This window comes from Solanum stenotomum, chromosome 1 (assembly GCF_019186545.1).
Source record: "Solanum stenotomum isolate F172 chromosome 1, ASM1918654v1, whole genome shotgun sequence".
NCBI lineage: Eukaryota > Viridiplantae > Streptophyta > Magnoliopsida > Solanales > Solanaceae > Solanum > Solanum stenotomum.
Genome location: NC_064282.1, coordinates 93,704,761 through 93,726,059, shown reverse-complemented (window position 1 = coordinate 93,726,059; position 21,299 = coordinate 93,704,761). Strand labels below are relative to the sequence as shown.

General features: G+C 34.9%; 1 protein-coding gene across 1 annotated transcript in view; it reads left to right on the top strand.

Moving 5' to 3' along the window:
• The first annotated feature begins 2,949 nt into the window (after positions 1–2,949).
• The window catches only part of LOC125871034 (uncharacterized), a 30,443-nt gene continuing 12,093 nt past the window's right edge, over positions 2,950–21,299 (top strand). The window contains exons 1-8 of the mRNA XM_049551621.1: positions 2,950–3,287; positions 5,562–5,725; positions 6,631–6,734; positions 8,219–8,285; positions 9,686–9,778; positions 9,868–10,032; positions 10,121–10,261; positions 10,362–10,439. Coding sequence (XP_049407578.1) covers positions 3,002–3,287; positions 5,562–5,725; positions 6,631–6,734; positions 8,219–8,285; positions 9,686–9,778; positions 9,868–10,032; positions 10,121–10,261; positions 10,362–10,439 — 1,098 coding nt within the window. The 5' untranslated portion in view covers positions 2,950–3,001. The remainder of the gene's footprint in view (positions 3,288–5,561; positions 5,726–6,630; positions 6,735–8,218; positions 8,286–9,685; positions 9,779–9,867; positions 10,033–10,120; positions 10,262–10,361; positions 10,440–21,299) is intronic.

The following is a 21,299-nucleotide window of genomic DNA, read 5'->3' as shown; positions in this document are numbered from 1 at the left end:
TAGTTAGAATGCCATAAAATAATAATATTGTCCGTCAATTATCTACCTTGATTCAGTTATATAATAATTCAATGGTATAATTGGAAAGAAACGTTTTATAGAGTTTTAATCCAAACAAAAGATGAGGTGGGAAATAATGAACCGAACACTTGATAAAAATAAACCCTGCATTACTAATTTCAGCACTACTAATCCTTGCATTACTAATCTCTGTGTTACTAATCCATAATAGTGAATTATTTTGTTTCTCTTGCAGGGGCACCTCCTCTAAAATAGATTGAGCTTTTGCTCAAATTTGTCAAAAGACCAGTGGCATATGAGAACTTGAGGAAGCAATTGTACAAGGCTGTAACAAATGAATTAAGGCTCTTTAGGGCCAATTAGGCCCAAAACAAAATAATCAAGGAAAATTTTAGGCAAAATGGTCTGGTGGACTCCTGTACTTGTACCCGTTTGTATTGTGAACATTTTTACTTACCCCTTTGTCATCTGAACCCTTACACTTAATGAACACAATATATCAAACCCCTCTGACCATTGACCTTGCTTATGTGGCACTAATATAGTTGAGTTGGCAAGAGAGTGAGACCACACGCCTATTAAGGCAAGTGAACATCATATTTAAATTTAAAAAATATTTAAATTAGAAGAGTAAAATAATAAACTTAAAAAAGAAAAAAGAAACCCTTCTTCTTCACCCAACGACCTGCTTTTTTCAGTCATTTCCATTTTTATCCAACCCTCTTTTTTTCTTTCTTTCATCTTCTTTAGGTGGTCTGGTACACCAGAGGCGGCGAGGAGCATGCTGGTACACTAGAGGCAGCGAGGAATTTTCTGGCCTTCTGGTACGCCGAAGAGGATGGAGAGCATAGGGGGTCCCTAGTGGTTCGCAGAAGTCGTTGATGGTACGAAAAAAGGAAGACAATGAAGAGGGAAACGAGGCTGGTGAGGGGCAAGGAGATGGTGCGACGGCTTATGGTTTTTGGAATTGTGGAGGTTGGAGAAGGAGGAGGTAAGAAAAATGGTGAAAGTGTGTGAAGAAGATGGAGACAAATGAGGGAGAGAGTATTTGTGGTCTCATCGGCAAGAGGAGTGGTTGCAGCGGCAACTTTCTTCAGTGATTGGGCCATTTCACAGTGAAAACGGTAGATGATGTAGGGAGACCAAAAAATTTAATCTAAAAGAATAAATTAAAAATTTTATTTTGTAAAATTTGCATAAAAACTTTATGACTTTTTGTCCAAAAAGAAATTACTATAAAAATAAAAAATGATGTGGCAAAATTTATCTGACATGGAATGTGACATCAGCGCGATTGAGAGTCACAATGAGTTGAAAGGGTTCAACAGGTTGAGTTTAAATGAGTTCGGGGGTTCAAATGACAAAGGGGTAAGTAGAAGGATTTACAATACAAACAGGTACAAGTACAAGGATTTACCAGACCATGTTGCCAAAAATTTATAAATAGCTATTTTTGGGACTGTTTATAAATTGAAAATAAGTAACAAAGTCAAAATTAATTGATATATAATCACTTTTATTCACGAAAATAATATTTAAGAGAAAGTATCCCAACTCAAAAAGTGGTAAAATTGCTTATCTTTTCTGCTTTTGTCTAATTTCAAATGTTCTATCATCTGAAAACTTCTTACAAATTGTCACGGTTCAAATATAATAAGTATTTAAACTGTGACAAAACACTCAAAAGATCACTACTATTAAAAATACATAGACAACTATTGATTCATTAATAAATATAAATATTGAAATTCTTTTTAAGTCTTAGTCTTCACTTAATAATTAATTAACCTATTTCTAAGAAAAAACTACATGTAGTATCTTTGACTAATAAATAATTTCTAAACAAGAAACTTTAATGATATCAATACAGTATTTATATATTGATTTAGTATCAATTAAACGAAATTATCAGCATTAATGATACCAATATAATATATGATACTGATTTAGTATGAGTTAAGAGAAAATATCAGCCTAAATGATACCAATACAGTATATAATACTGATGTAGTATCAGTTAAGCGAAATTAGTTAGAGATATATAATGTAATTATTTAGTAGAGTATGAATATAAAGAAGCATATATTTGTAATTATTTTGCTTTTATGGGATATTTGCTCAATTTCCTTTCCAAAATCATTAAGTAAGGCCTTTTAGAGTTGTCATTTGAATGCATCAAATTAGGAATGACCAATCGCTGCATATAGAAATTTGTTCTTGCTTTGTTTTGACTTCTTTTTCCCTTTTTTTTTTTGTTATATAGTTTTGTTCTCGAAGAATTTAATTAGATAAGATAAAAATATTATTTATTCTTGCATTTGAATTTGTAAAGAGAAATCTATAGTACATATGAATAGGAGCAAGTATTGTTTTCAAAATTAGATATTTTTTGGAAGTACAGTGATAGTGCCTATTAAAATAAAAGCACTTAAAAAAACGTAATTCAATGATCCTCTTGATCAAATATTTCTATGTAATAAACCAAAATGATATTAGTCTCTTACACTCATCTCATTTAATTTAAATTTAATATAACTAATAAAATATGAATTATTGGCTAATTGAACTATAAATTGCTCATATCCATATCATTGCCATCATTATATTATAAGATCATTTGAAATATTATGCTTCAATAAATCAAACTTTAATTAATGCAAAAACATAAATACATGAATGCAAATTTTTTAGTTCAAAGTATATTTAATAGTTTTATTTATACCTCACCCAATATTTAATACTCCATATTAATTTCTTTTTTCAAAAAAAAAAAAAACACTTAAAATCTTCAATCATTTTCACCTTCAAACTAACACTACTTTAAATTGTCAAAACATTATTTTAACATATATTTTCTGAATCAATTTATGAATCAAATTGGTGAAAAATAAATAAATAAAAAATTCATCAATTATATTTTCCAGATTCAAATCCAACATTTATATTTCTGCAAAACCCTAACAACACTATCAATTCATCAATGACGAATTCTTTCAGAAAACCGGCGATATTAGACCCGATGTACTACCCTATCATCGCTTTACTAATCGCACTTATCGCCTGTGTTGAACTTTCCGACGCCGTTACCGCCGTTGATGTTTACAGGCTTGTTCAATATGATATCTCCGGCGTACCTTTCGGTTCTCGGCTCGCTACTCTTAATCATCACGCCGGCTCATCGTTTTTTGGTTCTGGCTCTAGTTCTGATCTTTCCCGTACGGTTCTCATTCTTCCAGTTCGTGAATTGAACCTCACTCTCATTACAGGTTCGGCTCCGATTACTGCTCAATAACTTCATTTCATGATATGTAAACTAGCTCGAATTAAAGCTTAGTTGTTGCTATGATTATGTTTGGTTCAGGTGAAGATATGTGTTAGATTTTAGAGAATGATGTGGTTATCATTTACTGATTCTGAATTTCATTTTCATCAAAAGATTTGTTTTTTTAGATTTGGTGCCAAAAATAAGTTGGGGCTAGTGGAGGTTCGCACAAGTTGATCCAAACACCATAGTTATAAGGATTAAAGTTTAGTTGTTGTGCTTCTATGTTAAGTCTAGTAGGACTTCATTTACTGCTTCGAAGTGTTAAATATTTTTTCAACTAGGAAATACTGAGTCATTGGATTAAACGTTAGTTTATTACTTACACTAAGAGAGATTCGATTTGCCTTAAAAGGAATACTTATTTTTTCAACTAGGGAAACTAAATAATTGGGGTTAAAGCTAGGTTTGTTATTCTACTTGCATCAGGTGCGAATAGGGATAATTTTGAGTTAGGAAACCGACTCTTGTTGAAAATGCGGTTTAGTTTACTTCTTCTGAATTTCATTTTTATCTTGAACTTCTTGCTTTCTTTTTTAACTAGGTGACCCAGACCCACTTGATAAAAAATAATTAGGTGATACAGTCTCGTTGGGTATAAAGATTAGTTTGTTGTTACACTTATGGGCGATGAAGTTGGTGTAGCAACCAACAATTGAAGTTGTTACACTTATTGGCGATGAAAGTTGGAGTATCAACCAGTGTTATCAAAAGCAAAAAAACGAAAAAAGCTCTACGGTCTGTTGGGACTTTAAGCGCAAAAATGTGTGGACTTTAATGAGAAAAGGCATAAAGGGAGAAAAAAAAGTACAAATATATGAGTTTAGTCCAAGACTAATAATATATAAGCTTGAATGACAAATACATGAACAAAGAAATTAAAAAGTAATTACGATAAAGTGAAATATCACTTGTTTAGTGTCGTCTCTTCAGTAGACGTTCATTGGCAAAGGAAAAGTATGTCTTAGAATCTTGATGACGACACTGAAGTGCACATTAAGCCAGGCAAAGAGCTCAACACGTTTTGAGCCTCGCTTCATGGCTTATGCGCGCCTTTGATTATGCTGGTATCAACCATCAAGTGAAGTCCTAAGAGATGGATTCTTTGACTAAAAAATCTGATGTTAGTGTTGTCAAAGGCGCGCTTAAAGCGCAGTTAAGCCCTAAAGCGAGGTTCAAAATGTGTTAAGCGCTTCGCCTCGCTTAATCGCTTCAGTATCATCATTAAGGTTCTAAGACATACTTTTCTTTGCCAATTAGCTTCTTCTCAAGAAGAGATACTAAACAATTGATATTTCAGTTTTCACTATATCCTTTTTTTTTTTTTTGAAATTTCTTTGTCATATATTTGTCATTCGTGCTTATAATTATTAGTCTTGGACTAACCATATAAATTTATACTTTTTATCCCCTTTGAGCCTTTTTTCATTGAAGCCCACGCTTTATTTGCGCTTGAAGCCCCACCGGATCATAGAGCTTTTTTGCTTTTGATAGCACTGGATGTTGTTGTTTGTCTTTATCTATTATGATTTGCGTTATACTTGATAAAAAAATTATGATTTTTCTAATTGTTAACTATGCATATGCACATGACACAGCACACCTATAGGAGAACATTTGAATAAATTCCCTTGGAATTATAACTGAAAGGCTAAATGCTCAACTCAATTTATCGAGTGAGCTTCTATGCAATGGAATGTAGCAGCCTACGGAATAATCCCTAGGGATTCTTGTGAAGTTTCAAATGTTAGTCAAGAAATTTGTTTCTCTTTGAATTTTGTAGTCTATGCTCATGCAGATTCTGTAATCAATTCTGTGATGTGCCAAATATAGGACTCTATTACTGATTATGTTTTTCGGGTAGGTAATGGAACTATCCACTCGTAGGTAAGAAATATGGTCAGACTATAGATTATGTCACTATTGACAACAGAGGGATAGCATAGTGATAAGGATACCCTCCACTTCAAACAATTTGGTTGGTGGTTTGTGTCACCAAAGGGACCATAAGTGGAAAGTCCACGTCTTGGTTAGGAAGGTGTGGAAGGTGGTGTTTCCATATTTACGATTTTATTACTTTTCTAGTTTGCTCCTTGCTTGAGACATCACTAACCTTGCTTGTGATGATCATGTTAAAGGCCGACTCTCTGTTCCTCATGCAATATGCAGTTAGATTGTCTTCTGATGGGCTTGCCCTCCCTGTTGGCTCTTATTGCAGAATATATTGAACAGAAAAAGCTATTAGGGGGTTTGCTGCTTTTACTCCCCCCAAAATTTAGACCAGAAAACACAGGCAGCACATTTGGTGCTGATGAGGATATTGACAGCTTGAGGAGTAAATTGGTCGAGTTGGAATGGCTGCTTACACATTCCAATATCCCTGTGAGTGAAGTTAATCCTCCATGCTGTTTTGTTCTTTTGGAATATCTTTCTGTACAATGCATATTATGCACGAGCACATCATTCATCATGTTACATGAGTTTCATTTGTCTAGTGCTTGTTGGGTTGGATGATCTTACATGAATTAATTATAGTTTTTTATTAATAATTTGTTTAGTCGTACTTGATGTTTGGTTACTGCATGCAAAACTCGATCTCATGAAATTGTAACCAACTATTAGTGCCATAAAGGTCATTATTCTTAAATGACAATTTGTTTCCTACAATCACTTTTTTCGAATAATATGACAATATATATAATCTAAACTAAACGAGTCATTACTGTGATTCCTTAATTGGTAGAAGAAAATGCTGAAAGATTGATTATGTTAGCTTCTAAAGAAGGAAAAAGAGTTCAATCAAGGAAGAGCATGGATATCTGCAGACTGTTTCAGAGCTGAATGGAAGGAAATGTTTTTTTCTGTTTATCTTTTGGAAATTGCTTTTGAAGTTCCCTTTGCTGGCTAATGATGAGATTAAACAATAAACATTTTTGTAAAGTGGCAGCCCTTGAGTCCAACCTTTTGATTATTTGCAAATTGGTTCGTCCTTCCCCACAGTGATGAAGAGCAACTTGAGCTATTTTAGTTACTATTTGACATTGTGAGCTATGAGTGTGTTTAAATTCAGTGGTGATACCTCTCCAAGGAAAGACAAAAATTAGTACTAGTCACTTTTTCCCTTGAGATAGTTTTATCTTTGCTCAATGAGGGTACTGAAATTGCCTTACTTCTGTTGTTTGAATGAGAGTTCTAGTTTATGTGCATATCCTTCATCTTGAATTGTTTCATTTTTTATCGTCTATGACAAAATAGTAAATTTTCAATCTTTTGAAATTATGCTCCAGTATCCTGTATATTTTGCTTTCGAGGATGATAATATCAATGCTGTATTAGCTGAAGTTAAGAGAAATGATGCTAGTGGTCAACCTGCAACAGCTACTACAGGCGGGTAAGTTGATATGCCATTTTTGTTTTTAAGAGAAGAGTTGCCTCTTCCATTTGGTGTATGTATGCCAACATTAAAAGATTATAATGTAATCTAGAGATCTCTTAACATAGTCTGGACAAAATTCATCTAGGATAGAAATCCTTGTGCATTTCTTAAGTCATCTTTAATCATTATCATACAGTTAAAAGATTCCATTCAATTTTGTTCTTGAGCTAGATAAATTGCCCGCGCTTCGCTCGGTAGTGATTAACCTTATTAAACTTAAGAATAATCCATTTTAATATTCTGATATTAAAAATAATGAAAAGCTAAATTCTTGTGAAATTTTTTTCGTCCCTAAATTCAAAGGCAATAGGTTTTATGTTTTAATTTATGATGGATCTTTATTTTGTATTCACTTATTTTGTCGTGTGGAGATAAACCATTTTGTATTGCAACATGTACCAGTGAAACTATACTTCCTCTTTCTCTTTCTCTTTAAAATGTTTTATTTCTTACTTCCTTCTCTCTGTTCAAGTAATACAAGTTAGTAACTAATTAAAGACATTTAAGCACTAATAAAGATAGGAGAGCAAAGAAATTCAAAGCGTATGGTGCCAATATAGTTCGGCATTAGAGATTGGTTGGTTTTATATTCTTTCTTAGTAAAATATAATGATGAGCAACATTTATAGACATTGAGTCCAAAGTATTCAGAAACAGTGAATCAAGTGTTGAGAGATGAGAGTATATGATCTAATGTGTTTTACTGCATCAAAAGTACTATTTTTATAGGTATTTAAACTTAATAAAATAAATGTGCTCATTTTTCTGTTCAAAATATTACCTGCTTCCAACACTTGATCATTTTGTTAGTCATATAGTATCATCTTTCAAGACTTGATTCACTGTTTCTTCACGGATTGTCACAGACACTCAAGAGGATTATCTGTCTTCACGCTTCAACATCTATAGTGAGATCCAAATACACTTCATCAATTCAAGCACATTCACATTGGCCTCTTCCAGAAAGTATGACAACCTGCAATTACATTATATGTATAATCAGGAGTACACATTATTCATTCATAGAGACCAGTAATAGCTTTCAGAACTTATATTCCTTAGTCCATTGTAGTGCCAATTCCTAATAAAATCTTCCAACTTGTCTCTAATTTTATTTGTCCAGATATTCTGTATTTGCAAAGCACATGATATGAATGTGAGAATCAGAAGAACCTGACATTGCATAGGACTTGTGACAGTTAAAGTCTTAATTACCTTTCATGTTTTTAGAACTGCAAGATGAACAAAGAGATCCGTAAGAAATAACCAATCTTTAAAAGGTTTGCACTTTTTTTTTTCTTTTTTCCTTTATTGGGACTTGAGGTATCCTTTCTGAGATTGGATGTCAATATGAATTTGAAAATCTGCTCGTTTTTTTCTTTTTTTTCTCTATTGGGGTAAATGTCCTGCCAATGATTCAGTTACTCACATGTCTACAGCTACAAGCTTGTTGTTGCTGCCTCAGATCCCAAGAGAATTGCGCCCCCAAACATTGCAAATATTCAGGTTCTAGTTCACCTTTTTTCTTAAAATTAGGAGCAGGTGGATTTACTAGAATTCTTGAATTGATGTTTGTCTAGGAATGTTGATATGATTTAATTCCCTAAAGTTTTAGTTCTAAATTGCTTCATTCATCCATCTCAAAAAACTCTTTATCTGTTTTTATAAATAACAAGTTTATCTCGCTCCAACAATGCATATACCTTTATTTAAATAAATTAATTATATAAACTAATACTACATTTGGATCATTTAAAATTTGATTTGACATATTTCAACCAACTACTGCTTTAATTGATGCACATGGTAGATCATCTGTTATGAGACAGAGGTAATAATATCTTAGATAGCTAAGCTTGTAACTTTGTTGGTACTCTTTGAATTGTTTTCTCCATCAATCCCTTAAGCTATAGATTGTTGTCACTTCTTATAAGATGTTATGGGACTTAGAATAATTTGAAGTGACAGCTTTCATGGTTGTCAAACTATCGATAGTAACTTTTTATGTACAACTGTCACTTGCATTATTACAATTAGCATTTGATGGAACTAAAGGTTTAAAAGTGAGTTTTCCTTGGGGGCTACATATGGTCTTGCCTTTAATTTCTTCATCATAATTGTTATGTTCTTTATTTTGAGCGCTCAGAATTTCTTTTTAAATATTTATGTGTACTGAAGTTTTTTCTATTTCAATACTTCGATTTTGATATAATAGTTAAAAGCAAATCAATTCAATACTTGCAACTGTTTTTGTTTCCTTCAAATAGCTGTTCAGACCAGCTTAGTATATTGAATTATTCGGTTTTCTTATTTTAGTAGTAAAATCATTTTAGGTGTAAGGAATTTTATCATTTCCTTTTTTTTTCTTTAGTTTTTCACTTATAGTCTTATACTTCTATTTGGTATGATTATGGCATGACACACCACATTGGGTATGTTGTTGTTGTATGGCATGACACGAGTTTAAAAGGAGAAACATGATCAATGAAGATTCATATAGCCGACCCAACTTGTTTGGGACTGAGGCGTGGTAGTAATAGTTTTTATGAATCTGTATGCACTTAAAACTTTACTTGTTTCTATACATAGTTTTCCTTATAATGTAGTCAGGCGAATCAATTCAGTACTTGGAACTCTTCTTTTACTTATAATAGTTATTGGAATCAAGCTTAACACATTTAATTACTTTATTCTTATTTTAGTGATGAAATCAATTTAAGTATATATGGATGTATTTCCTTATTGTACTGAGTCAAAAATTTTTCTGTTTCGTGTTTCCACAATCCTAATGTTTATGCAGATTAATTTCTAAAAATAATGGGCAGGGGTTATTAGATAGTTTAAATAATCAATATGGTAGACTGTTATCTGAAAGTTCATTTATTAGTACTTTTATTAAATATCAGGGATGGTTACCAGGGCTTAAAGTTGATGGAGACTCGAATCAGCTACCAACTATTGCCATAGTGGCTTCATATGACACGTTTGGGGCTGCTCCGGTAAATAATAACTTACTCTATTAAGTTTTGAGCCGTCATTTTAATAATAAATGATTTTAAATTACTTTTTTCTTTTGTTGAATTTACAGGCATTGTCAGTGGGAAGTGACAGCAATGGAAGTGGTGTAGTGGCACTTCTTGAAATAGCTAGATTGTTTTCTGCTCTATATTCAAATCCTAAAACTAGAGGTAGATATAACTTACTCTTTGGATTGACATCTGGTGGCCCGTATAACTACAATGGAACTCAAAAGGTGCACCAGTCCTTCCCAATTTTTTTGTCCTTTTCTTTGAAGTCATAGCTATCTCGTTCTGTCCTTTGAATGTTTAAGCTTTCTTCAGTGGCTTCGGAGTTTTGACCAACGTCTACGTGAGAGTATAGACTATGCCATCTGCTTGAATAGTGTTGGGTCCCTAGGAAATCAGTTACATCTTCATGTTTCTAAACCTCCAGAAAATGCCTACATACAGCAGATATTTCAGGTATGCAATAAATGCCATCAATGAGAGAAACCTAGGAGAATTTTATATTTTGTTACTTCTACATTTTCCTTTTCTAGTCTATAAAGGTTGATTTATGCAGGGTTTCTCTACTGTAGCAGAAGAATTGGGGCTTCAAGTTGGTCTTAAGCACAAGAAAATAAATATCTCGAATCCTCGAGTAAGTATATATACCTCTTAAATGAAAGTGCACATCCCTGCTTATCTGTTTGTCAAACGTAGTGCATGGTTTTCTTGCTATGCTCTCAGAATGTCACAACCCAAAAAGGGACTTGATGACACTTGTCTTAACCTACCAAGATAAGTCAGCCTAAAACCTAACATAAAGGATAAATGCGGAAGTAAAGCAGAACAAAATACTATCATAATAATCTCAAATATACAGAAACACAACATAACTCAATTATAACCCCCCAAAGATCTGGTTGTCACGACTCACGTGTACAAGCCTCTAATGTAATACAATAGATTCGAAAGAAATACAAGTCTTAATGTCATTGTTTTTAGAATAGAACAAGAACATAATAATGGAGTAAGAGGTGTTTGCCGAGATGACAAACAACTATCTCAGAACTCTCCACAATAAGCCTCATACATTGAAGGGAGGAGACAGTAATCAACATGATCCAAACTCATAACCTACACAAGTGTAGAAGCAAGGGAGTGAGTACCAACAACACGGTACTCAACAAGTAAACGTCTAACTCAAGGTAAAGCAACACATAATACATGTATTCCCAACACTCCAACCAAACCTCCACAACTACAACCTGTACAAAATCAACCCAACCTAACAATTCATAATTATAAAGCACATAACACGTATAACAACACTTCAACGTGAATAAACACAAGGTNGCAAGTGTAGAAGCAAGGGAGTGAGTACCAACAACACGGTACTCAACAACTAAACGTCTAACTCAAGGTAAAGCAACACATAATACATGTATTCCCAACACTCCAACCAAACCTTCACAACTACAACCTGTACAAAATCAACCCAACCTTGTTATTCACAATTACAAAGCACATAACATGTATAAAACCACTTCAATTGTTCAACATATACAGGTCACCAAATATAGAAGTCCAAGTTCGTCAATCATAAATTCCATAACAAGCACTCATTTGGTTCATAAAAGATAATGATGTGCAATGCAATGAAATGAAATGTCAAATATAGTGATGCATTTGTCCTAACGATACAATCCATTTAATATCAGGTCGGAACCCATGGGGGGCTCACAAGGTCCATGGCCATCGAAACTATTTCCCATCGGCATAATCATTAATCGCCAAAATCATTTTCCATCGGCTTAATCATCAATGTCAGAATCATTTTCCATCGGTCTTGCCAGAACCATTTCCCATCGGTCTTGCCAGAACCATTTCCCATCGGCATCTCCAAAACCATTTTCCATCGGCATACTCCCAACAATTGATCTCATCATAGTGTTTTCAAAATCAGAACCAATGCAAATAGGTATGTTCACACAAATCATGAGAATATAATGTTTTCCATATTAATACATAATGCATATCGACACAATCATGATACATCACCAATAACGAGTCAATATAACCACTCAAATCATTCACAACACATCACACATCAATATATTATCAAGTTACTTTTTTATATCCCCTTTTTGTCATTAGATTCATTCAATATGTACATGTGACCACCCCTTCACCAATTCCTATTACTCCTTAGCACATACAATAAGGAAATACGAGATTCTATATACTTAACAAAGGTCAAGAAGTCCACTTGCCTCAAGAAATCAAACAATCACTCTGGTACTTGAGCTTTCCCTGTCTGTTGGGCTTCCAAATCTACACAATCTATTCAAATAAGTAATCACCATAAGAATTCGAAACTAACAACGACCAAATCAAAGATTTCGGAAATAAAGAATACACTTCGTTGACAATTTTATCCTTAATGACCTAAGGGCTTTGTTTGATTGTCACCTATGAAGTGTGTGATGAGATTCGGGAAGAAGGGCAAGCTTAGTCCTAAATTCATTGGCCTTTTGAAATTTTGGGACGGATTGGAGAGGTGGCCTATAAGTTGGCCTTGCCACCTAGCTTGTCAGATGTACGCTGTACATCCTATTTTCCATGTCTCCATGCTTTGATGTGCCTGATGAGTCCCATGTGATTTCACTTGATTTTGTGGTTTTGGGTTAAGACTCGTCATTCGAGGAGGATCCTATAGCTATTTTGGATAGGCAGGTTCAAAAGTTAAGGCCAAAGGAAATTGCTTCGATGAAGGTGCAATGAAAGCACCATTCAATTGGAGAGGCGACTTGGGAGATAGAGTCCGACATGCGTGCCAAATATCCCTAACTTTTCGAGGCTTCAGATACTTTCTTTTATTTTATGTTCGAGGACGAACATGATTTTTAGTGGTGGATAATGTAATGAATCGGAAGGTCATTTTTGGAAATTTTCAGAAAATTATCATTTGACCCCTTTTGATAGTTGCCCCGAGTCATGTTTGATTAGTTTATGAAGTTGATTTTGAAATTTGATTGAAAAGTTGTAGTTTTGAAAGGTTTAAAGTAGTTAAAAGTGGTTTCCCGGGATTAGTCGGGGCTCAAAGAGACTCGGACACCCGGTGCAAATCAAAAAAAAAAAAAAGTGGTTTTTGGTTAACAACCAGTGTTTTGGACGGCGAAAGGCGACAAGGGCCCGCCTCGCCTTTCTAAATTGAGGCGCCAATTAATACCAAAAAATTAAAATATTTAATTGCATATATAAATATCCAAAATCTCAATAACAATAACATTCATTAGCAAATATTTCAATTCAAAAATTAACAGTAGATATTGAAAGTCTAGAACTTGACTCAATAATTCATAAGACAATTGACAAGCAATACGAGAACTCTAAAAGCAATACTCCAATGTCCTTTTTGTTACCATTATACGCCATTGACTCCACTATTTATGGACAAACAAATATTATATTAATTAGTATAAAACAAAATTGAGTAGGGAAGAAATAAATATAGAAGGATTGATTTTTTTTTAAAAAAATATAGGCAGAAACACAATGGTAGTCAGTTCAGTAGCTACAAATTGAAAAAGAAAAACAGAGCCCTACACCATTGCTTGAAAAACAGAGTAGAGAAGAAGAAGGGAACAAAAGAATTGAAGAAGAACAAAAGAAGAAGAGAACAACGGAAGGAGGAAAAAAAAGAAGAAGAATGTACTTGAGAATCCCAACTCGTGACGCAAAGGTCTGAGTAGCAGCGAAGGTCTCCTCTCGAAGGCCAGAGAATCGCGATGGAAGAGGAGAAGAGATCGCGCAGGTCGCAATAGAGAGAAGAGCGGCCAGGTTCACAAAAACACCCAAAAAACCCCTAATTTTTGCTTTTAATTATTAAATCAAACCTTTTATTATAAAAAACAAAAAGGTGACGCATGTCGCCTCGCCTTGCCATGTCGACTCTCGCCTTCGATTGCCATTGCTTGCCTTTCTGAAATCGCATCGCCACTCCTATAATAGGCGACGAGGCCTCGCCTCACCTCACCTCTCGCCTTTGGCGACATGGCGAGCGCCTTTCATAACACTAGTTATATAAATCTTTGTATCCATTGCACTCCATACAGTATGTTCCACTCAAATTTGACTGCATTCAGAGGGTTTATCTTATTTAGACGATTTTTACACTAATCAACCTACCACAATTCTCATCTTTTATCCAAGAATTAGGACAGGATGCGAAGCTCATAGATGGAGTTCTAAGAATTTGTGTCATGACCTGAAAAGTCATTTTTGGAAAATTACAGTTTTACCCCTCCCAATAGTTGCCCTGACTCATGTTTGATCAGTTTATGAAGTTGGTTTTGAAATTTGATTGAAAAGTTATAGTTTTTGGAAGGTTTAAAGTTGTCAAAAGAGGTTTTTGATGATAATCGGAGTTTTGGAATGGAATTCCGCCAGTCCTGGAATGTGGTCTCGGTGTGTTGTCATTTTCTGTTTTAGAGTTGATTTGAATTGGAAGTTTAAGTGAATATAGACCTTGAGTTGACTTTGGTCAACATATGGAGTTCGGATAAAAATTCCGACAATTCCATTGGATTCGCGAGATAATTTTAGGCATTGGTGAGGTTTTGATTGAATTTTCAGAGGTTCCAAGGGCATTTTGATATGTTTGAGCGTTTAGTTAAGCTATTGCGACTTTCACGGGTTTAGGATCAAGGATACCTCGAATTTGATGTTCCATTGAGTCCAGGACATTGAGTTTAGTTGGGGAGCATTCTGGTTTGTATACTTGGGGTTCTGAACGAATCTCGGAGGTCCATTCGGTGATTTTGTGCCTCGTGTGATATTGTTGATTTCTGGTGCAGGTCATTTCGTTATTTGCAACTGCATGAAGTTATTTTGTGGTCGTTGTGATCGTGTGAGTTTTGTCGCGATTGTGTGGGTTTATTTTTCCTAGTCATCGCGATTGTGTAGGCTTCACGTGATCGCGATGACCAAGAGAAATAGACCTACGCGATCATGATAGAATTCACGCGATCGCGGCGACCACAAAAATAACTCCATGTGATCGCGAAGAACAAAATGACCTACACTACAAAATCATCAAATAGACCCTAGAGATTCGTTAGAAACCCCGAGTACACAAACCGGATATGCTCCCCAACTAAATGTGACGCCCCGGACTCAATGGAACCATCGAAACATGAATTTAAGGTCTCCTTGATACTAAACCCGTGAAAGTCACAATAAACTAACTTCACTCTCAAAATACCAAACTATCCTCAAAACCTCTGAAAATTCAGCCAAAATCTCACCTAGGACTAAAATCATCCCCGAATCCAATGGAATTTGTCGAAATATGATCCGAGCATCTGAACTCCAAACGTTGACCAAAGTCAACTTACGGTCTAAATTCACCTAAACTTCTAACTCAAGGCATCAAATCCACAAAACCACTCCAAAACAGAAAACAACAACACTCCTAAATCAAATTCCACATTCCGGAACGAATGAAATTGATGGAATTTCATTCCAAGACTCGAAACTCCAGTTGTTACCAGTGTTATGAAAGGCGCTCGCCATGTTGCCAAAGGCAAGAGGCGAGGCCTCGTCGCCTATTATAGGCGTGGCGATGCGATTTTAGAAAGGCGAGCAATGGCGAACGAAAGGCGAGAGCCGACATGGCAAGGCGAGGCGACATGCATCACCTTTTTGTTTTTTTAATAATAAAAGGTTTGATTTAATAATTAAAAGCAAAAATTAGGGTTTTTTTTGGTGTTTTTGCAAACCTGGGCTCCACTTCTCTCTATTGCGACTTGCGTGATCTTTTCTCCTCTTCCATCGTGACTCTCTGGCCTTAGAGAGGACGAGACCTTTGCGCCACGAGTTGGGATTCTCTCAAGTACATTTTTTTTTTCCTTCTTTAGTTATTCTCTTCTTCTTTTGTTCTTCTTCTGTTGTCTTCTTCTTCTTCTTCTCTACTCTGTTTTTCAAGCAATGGTGCAGGGCTCTGTTTTTCTTTTTCAATTTGTAGCTACTGAATGACTACCATTCTAAAAATAAATTCAATCCTTCTATATTTATTTCTTCCATACTCAATTTTGTTTTATACTAATTAATATAATATTTGTTTGTCCATAAATAGTGGATTCAATGGAGTATGATGGTAACAAAAAGGACATTGGAGTATTGCTTTTAGAGTTCTAGTATTGCTTGTCAATTGTCTTATGAATTATTGAGTCAAGTTCTAGACTTTTAATATCTACTATTAGTTTTTGAATTGAAACATTTACTAATGAATGTTATTGTTATTGAGATTTTGGATATTTATATATGCAATTAAATATTTTAATTTTTTGGTATTTTTTTTTTAAACTGGTAAGTGTGTATTCCTCAGCATTACCATAATGCTGAACACCATCAAAAAGTGTTGGATAAAAAAAACAACTAGAAAAGAAGATACTTACAGAGATCTTAATAAATCTACAAACTGATCTATATCCTCTAAACCTACTTCTTTACACCAAAAGTAGAAAGATATTATACAATTCCATTTAACTTTCTGGATGGAATTGGATCTATCTTCATAACACCTCTCATTTCTCTCTGTCCAAACTGTCCACCAGATGCATTTTGGGATGATCCTCCTCCACTTCTTTTGACTTTTGCTGCCTCCTCTTTTCATCCAGCAACTAAGCAAATTTGCAGTATGCTCTGGCATAGTCCAACCTGTCTTTGTTATGTTGAGAAATAGAGACCAAAGTTGTGCTGTAAAAGTGCAGTGCAAAAATAGATGACTGTTTGTTTCATTTGTCTCATTGCATAAGAAGCACCTGGAAACTATGATGGCCCCTTTTTTCTTCAAAACTTCTTGTGTCAGGCATGCTCTTTTAACCACCAACCAAGTAAAGCATTTTACCTTGGTTGGGCATGGACTATTCCATAAGTTTCTCCATAATTTTGGTTGCCCTCTACACTGTACCCTTACTTCCCTCTTTTTTTTTTTGTATGACAAGGGAAACATACCCTTTCTTCCCTCTTATAAACCCTTTAACAGAGAATAGCCCATCAATATTGTGTTTCCATCTTAATGTATCTGGGTCAGCAGTAGTGCCATTGAAATCATCAATCCTATTTAGCAAATCGGCTACTCTATCAATCTCCCAGTCATTCAGCAATCTCCTGAAGATAAGTTCCATCCCTGTGCACTCCACCTATCATAAATGGTGCCATCTGGGTTGTTGCTTAGAATAAACAGGTCTGGAAAAATCTCCATTAATGGACTTTGCTCCTTCCAAGCATCCTTCCAGAATTTTATTCTTTTCCCATCTCCAACTCTCTTCTGCAAGTTCCTTTCCAATTTGGACCATAGAGCTCTAATGGTCTTCCAGGCTCCAACTCCATAAGTATCAGTGCTCACATTGGTACACCATGGGTTGAGTTCGCCAAACTTGTGTCTAATTACCTCCCTCCATAATGCATGTCCTCCCTATTGTATCTCCAGAGCCATTTCATCAATAAACTATTGTTCTGTGCTCTCAGATTTCTTAGGCCCAAACCACCTTGTTCTCTACTGTGCATTGTTGTCTGCCAATTGACTAGTTTATATCCTTTGCCCTCTTTACAACCATGCCACAAAAATTCCCTCCTAAGTCTGTCCAGCTTTTTCATAACTTTGGGAGGTATAGGAAATAGAGACATTACATACGTAGGAAATGCATCAAGTACAAAGTTGATAAAGATGAGCCTCCCTCCTAGTGATATGTACTGTGCCTTCCACCTAGCCAATCTTTTTTCAGTTTTCTCTAATATTCCATCCCAAATTTCCTCTGCCTTGTGTTCACTGCCCAGAGGCATACCAAGGTATGTAGTTGGCATATTTTCAACTTTACACCCTAAAATGATTGCAAGATTTTGGATATTTGGCACCTCCTTTATCGGGAACAAACTAGTTTTTCCCCAGTTAACTTTCAAGCCAGAAGAAGCTTCAAAAATAGTCAAAATCACTATTTGTTCCACCTTTGGCTCACAAAATACCACTGTGTCATCTGCATACTCTAGATGACATACCTCCATTATTTCCCCTCTGCTATCTCCTATCTCAAACCCTTTAATCCATCTATTCTGTAATGATATCCTCATCATGCTATCAAATCCCTCCATTGGCCCCTTTCAGAACCAAAAAAACCTACAGGTTCACCATTCACCAAAACAGAGAACTTGACAGTTTTCTTTCTCAAAAAAAAAGAGAACTTGACAGTTTTAATGCAAAAGTCAATCCATTTCTCACCGAAGGCCATTTGTCTCTGAGTATTCAACAAGAATCTCTAGTTGACATGATCATATGCTTTTTCTATGTCTAGCTTACAAATGACACCTGCTTCTGCCCCTTTAAGTCTTGAGTCTACACACTCACTAGCAATTAGGGCTGCATCCATGGTTTGTCTTCCTTTTATAAATGCCATCTGATGCTTGTTAACTAAATTGTTAACCACCTTCTTGAGTCTTTCAGCCAGTATCTTTGCCACANGTTGTGATCGTGTGAGTTTTGTTGCGATTGTGTAGGCTTCACGTGATCATGATGACCAAGAAAAGTAGACCTACGCGATCATGATAAAATTCACGCGATCGCGGCGACCACAAAAATAACTCCATGCGATCGCGAAGAACAAAATGACCTACACTACAAAATCATCAAATAGACCCTAGATATTCGTTAGAAACCCTGAGTATACAAACCGAATATGCTCCCCAACTAAACTTGACGCCTCGGACTCAATGGAACCATCAAAACACGAATTTAAGGTCTCCTTGATACTAAACCCGTGAAAGTCACAATAAACTAACTTTACTCTCAAAATACCAAACTATCCCCAAAACCTCTGAAAATTCAGCCAAAATCTCACCTAGGACTAAAATCATCCCCGAATCCAATGGAATTTGTCGAAATATGATCCGAGCATTTGAACTCCAAACGTTGACCAAAGTCAAAATAAGGTCTAAAATCATCTAAACTTCTAACTCAAGGCATCAAATCCATAAAATCACTCCAAAACAGAAAACAACACTTCGAGATCAAATTCCACATTTCGGGACGAATGAAACTGATGGAATTTCATTCCAAGACTTGAAACTCCAGTTGTTACTAGTGTTATGAAAGGCACTCGCCATGTCACCAAAGGTGAGAGGCGAGGCCTCGTCGCCTATTATAGGCGTGGCGATGCGATTTCAGAAAGGCGAGCAATGGCAACCGAAAGGCGAGAGCCGACATGGCGAGGCGAGGCGACATGCGTTGCCTTTTTGTTTTTTTAATAATAAAAGGTTTGATTTAATAATTTAAAGCAAAAAAATAGGGTTTTTTTTTTGGTGTTTTTGCAAACCTAGGCTCCTCTTCTCTCTATTGCGACTTGTGCGATCTCTTCTCCTCTTCCATCGCGACTCTCTGGCCTTCGAGAGGATCAGACCTTCAGTGCTACTCAGACCTTTGCGCCACGAGGTGGGATTCTCTTAAGTACATTTGTTTTTCCTTCTTCAGTTGTTCTCTTCTTCTTCTTTTGTTCTTCTTCACTTCTTCTGTTCTCTACTCTGTTTTTCAAGCAGCGGTGCAGGACTCTATTTTTCTTTTTCAATTTGTAGCTACTGAACTGACTACCATTCTAAAAAAAAAAATTCAATCCTTTTATATTTATTTCTTCCCTACTCAATTTAGTTTTATACTAATTAATATAATATTTGTTTGTCCATAAATAGTGGATTCAATGGCGTATGATGGTAACAAAAAGGACATTGGAGTATTGCTTTTAGAGTTTTAGTATTGCTTGTCAATTGTCTTATGAATTATTGAGTCAAGTTCTAGACTTTTAATATCTACTATTAGTTTTTGAATTGAAACATTTGCTAATGAATGTTATTGTTATTGATATTTTGGATATTTATATATGCAACTAGTTTTCTAACGCACGTGATTACCAATTCCAAAAATATATGTTATAGTAAATATAGTATTGCTTATTTAAGCGAAGATTTGAATAATAAGCTTAACAAAAAATAATATTGCAGATTTTTTTGTGAATGTTCAATGTGGATTGTCATATATATGTCTTTTTCACGCAAACCTATGAAGATGGTCGCTGAAATTTTTTATTAGTTAAATGCAATAATGTATATATTTATTTCAATTTGATGAGGTTCAATCATGTAATTAGTTTTATCTCACTAATATTATCCTATAGACATTATTTGTTTTGTATTTTTCTTGTCATCTAACAGATGTGCTATGCATGTGTATTCTATGTTAAATTGTTTAGATGTCAAATGAACATGTGAAGAAAACAACTATATTTTATATATTTACATATTTTCACATTTGTTGTGAATTTTTTTTTGGAAAAAAAAAACTCGGAACATTTTAAACTAATATATTTTGACGTTAGAAGATCTTGTTAACTTGATAATACATTTGTGACGTATATAATACTTTAATTTAAATACAAATACCTACCCAAATATAAATATATATTTGCATTAATTAAAATATTTATCTCATAAAATTAGCTATTAAATAAATAATAAAAATTAAACTAATACAAACTTCAACTGGCGTTTTTTTTAAAACTGGTAAATGTGTATTCCTCAGCATTAAGGACATGCTGGACACCATCAAAAAGTGTTAGATAAAAAAAAAACTAGAAAAGAAGATACTTACAGAGGTCTTAATAAATCTACAAACTGATCTATAGACTCTAAACCTACTTCTTTACACCAAAAGTAGAAAGATATTATACAATTCCATTTAACTTTCTGGATGGAATTGGATCTATCTTCATAACACCTCTCATTTCTCTCTGTCCAAACTGTCCACCAGATGCATTTTGGGATGATCCTCCTCCACTTCTTTTGACTTTTGCTGCCTCCTCTTTTCATCCAGCGACTAAGCAAATCTGCAGTATGCAGTATGCTCCGGCATAGTCCAACCTGTCTTTGTTATGTTGAAAAATAGAGACCAAAGTTGTGTTGTAAAAGTGCAGTGCAAAAATAGATGACTGTTTGTTTCATTTGTCTCATTGCATAAGAAGCACCTGAAAACTATGATGGCCCCTTTTTTCTTCAAAACTTCTTGTGTCAGGCATGCTCTTTTAACCACCAACTAAGTAAAGCATTTTACCTTGGTTGGGGATGGACTATTCCATAAGTTTCTCCATAATTTTGGTTGCCCTCTACACTGTACCCTTTCTTCCCTCTTGTAAACCCTTTTAACAGAGAATTGCCCATCAATATTGTGTTTCCATCTTAATGTATCTGGTTCAGCAGTAGTGCCATTGAAATCATCAATCCTATTTAGCAAATCGGCTACTCTATCAATCTCCCAGTCATTTAGCAATCTCCTGAAGATAAGTTCCATCCCTGTGCACTCCACTTATCATAAATGGTGCCATCTGGGTTGTTGCTTAGAATAAACAGGTGTGGAAAAATCTCCATTAATGGACTTTGCTCCTTCCAAGCATCCTTCCAGAATTTTATTCTT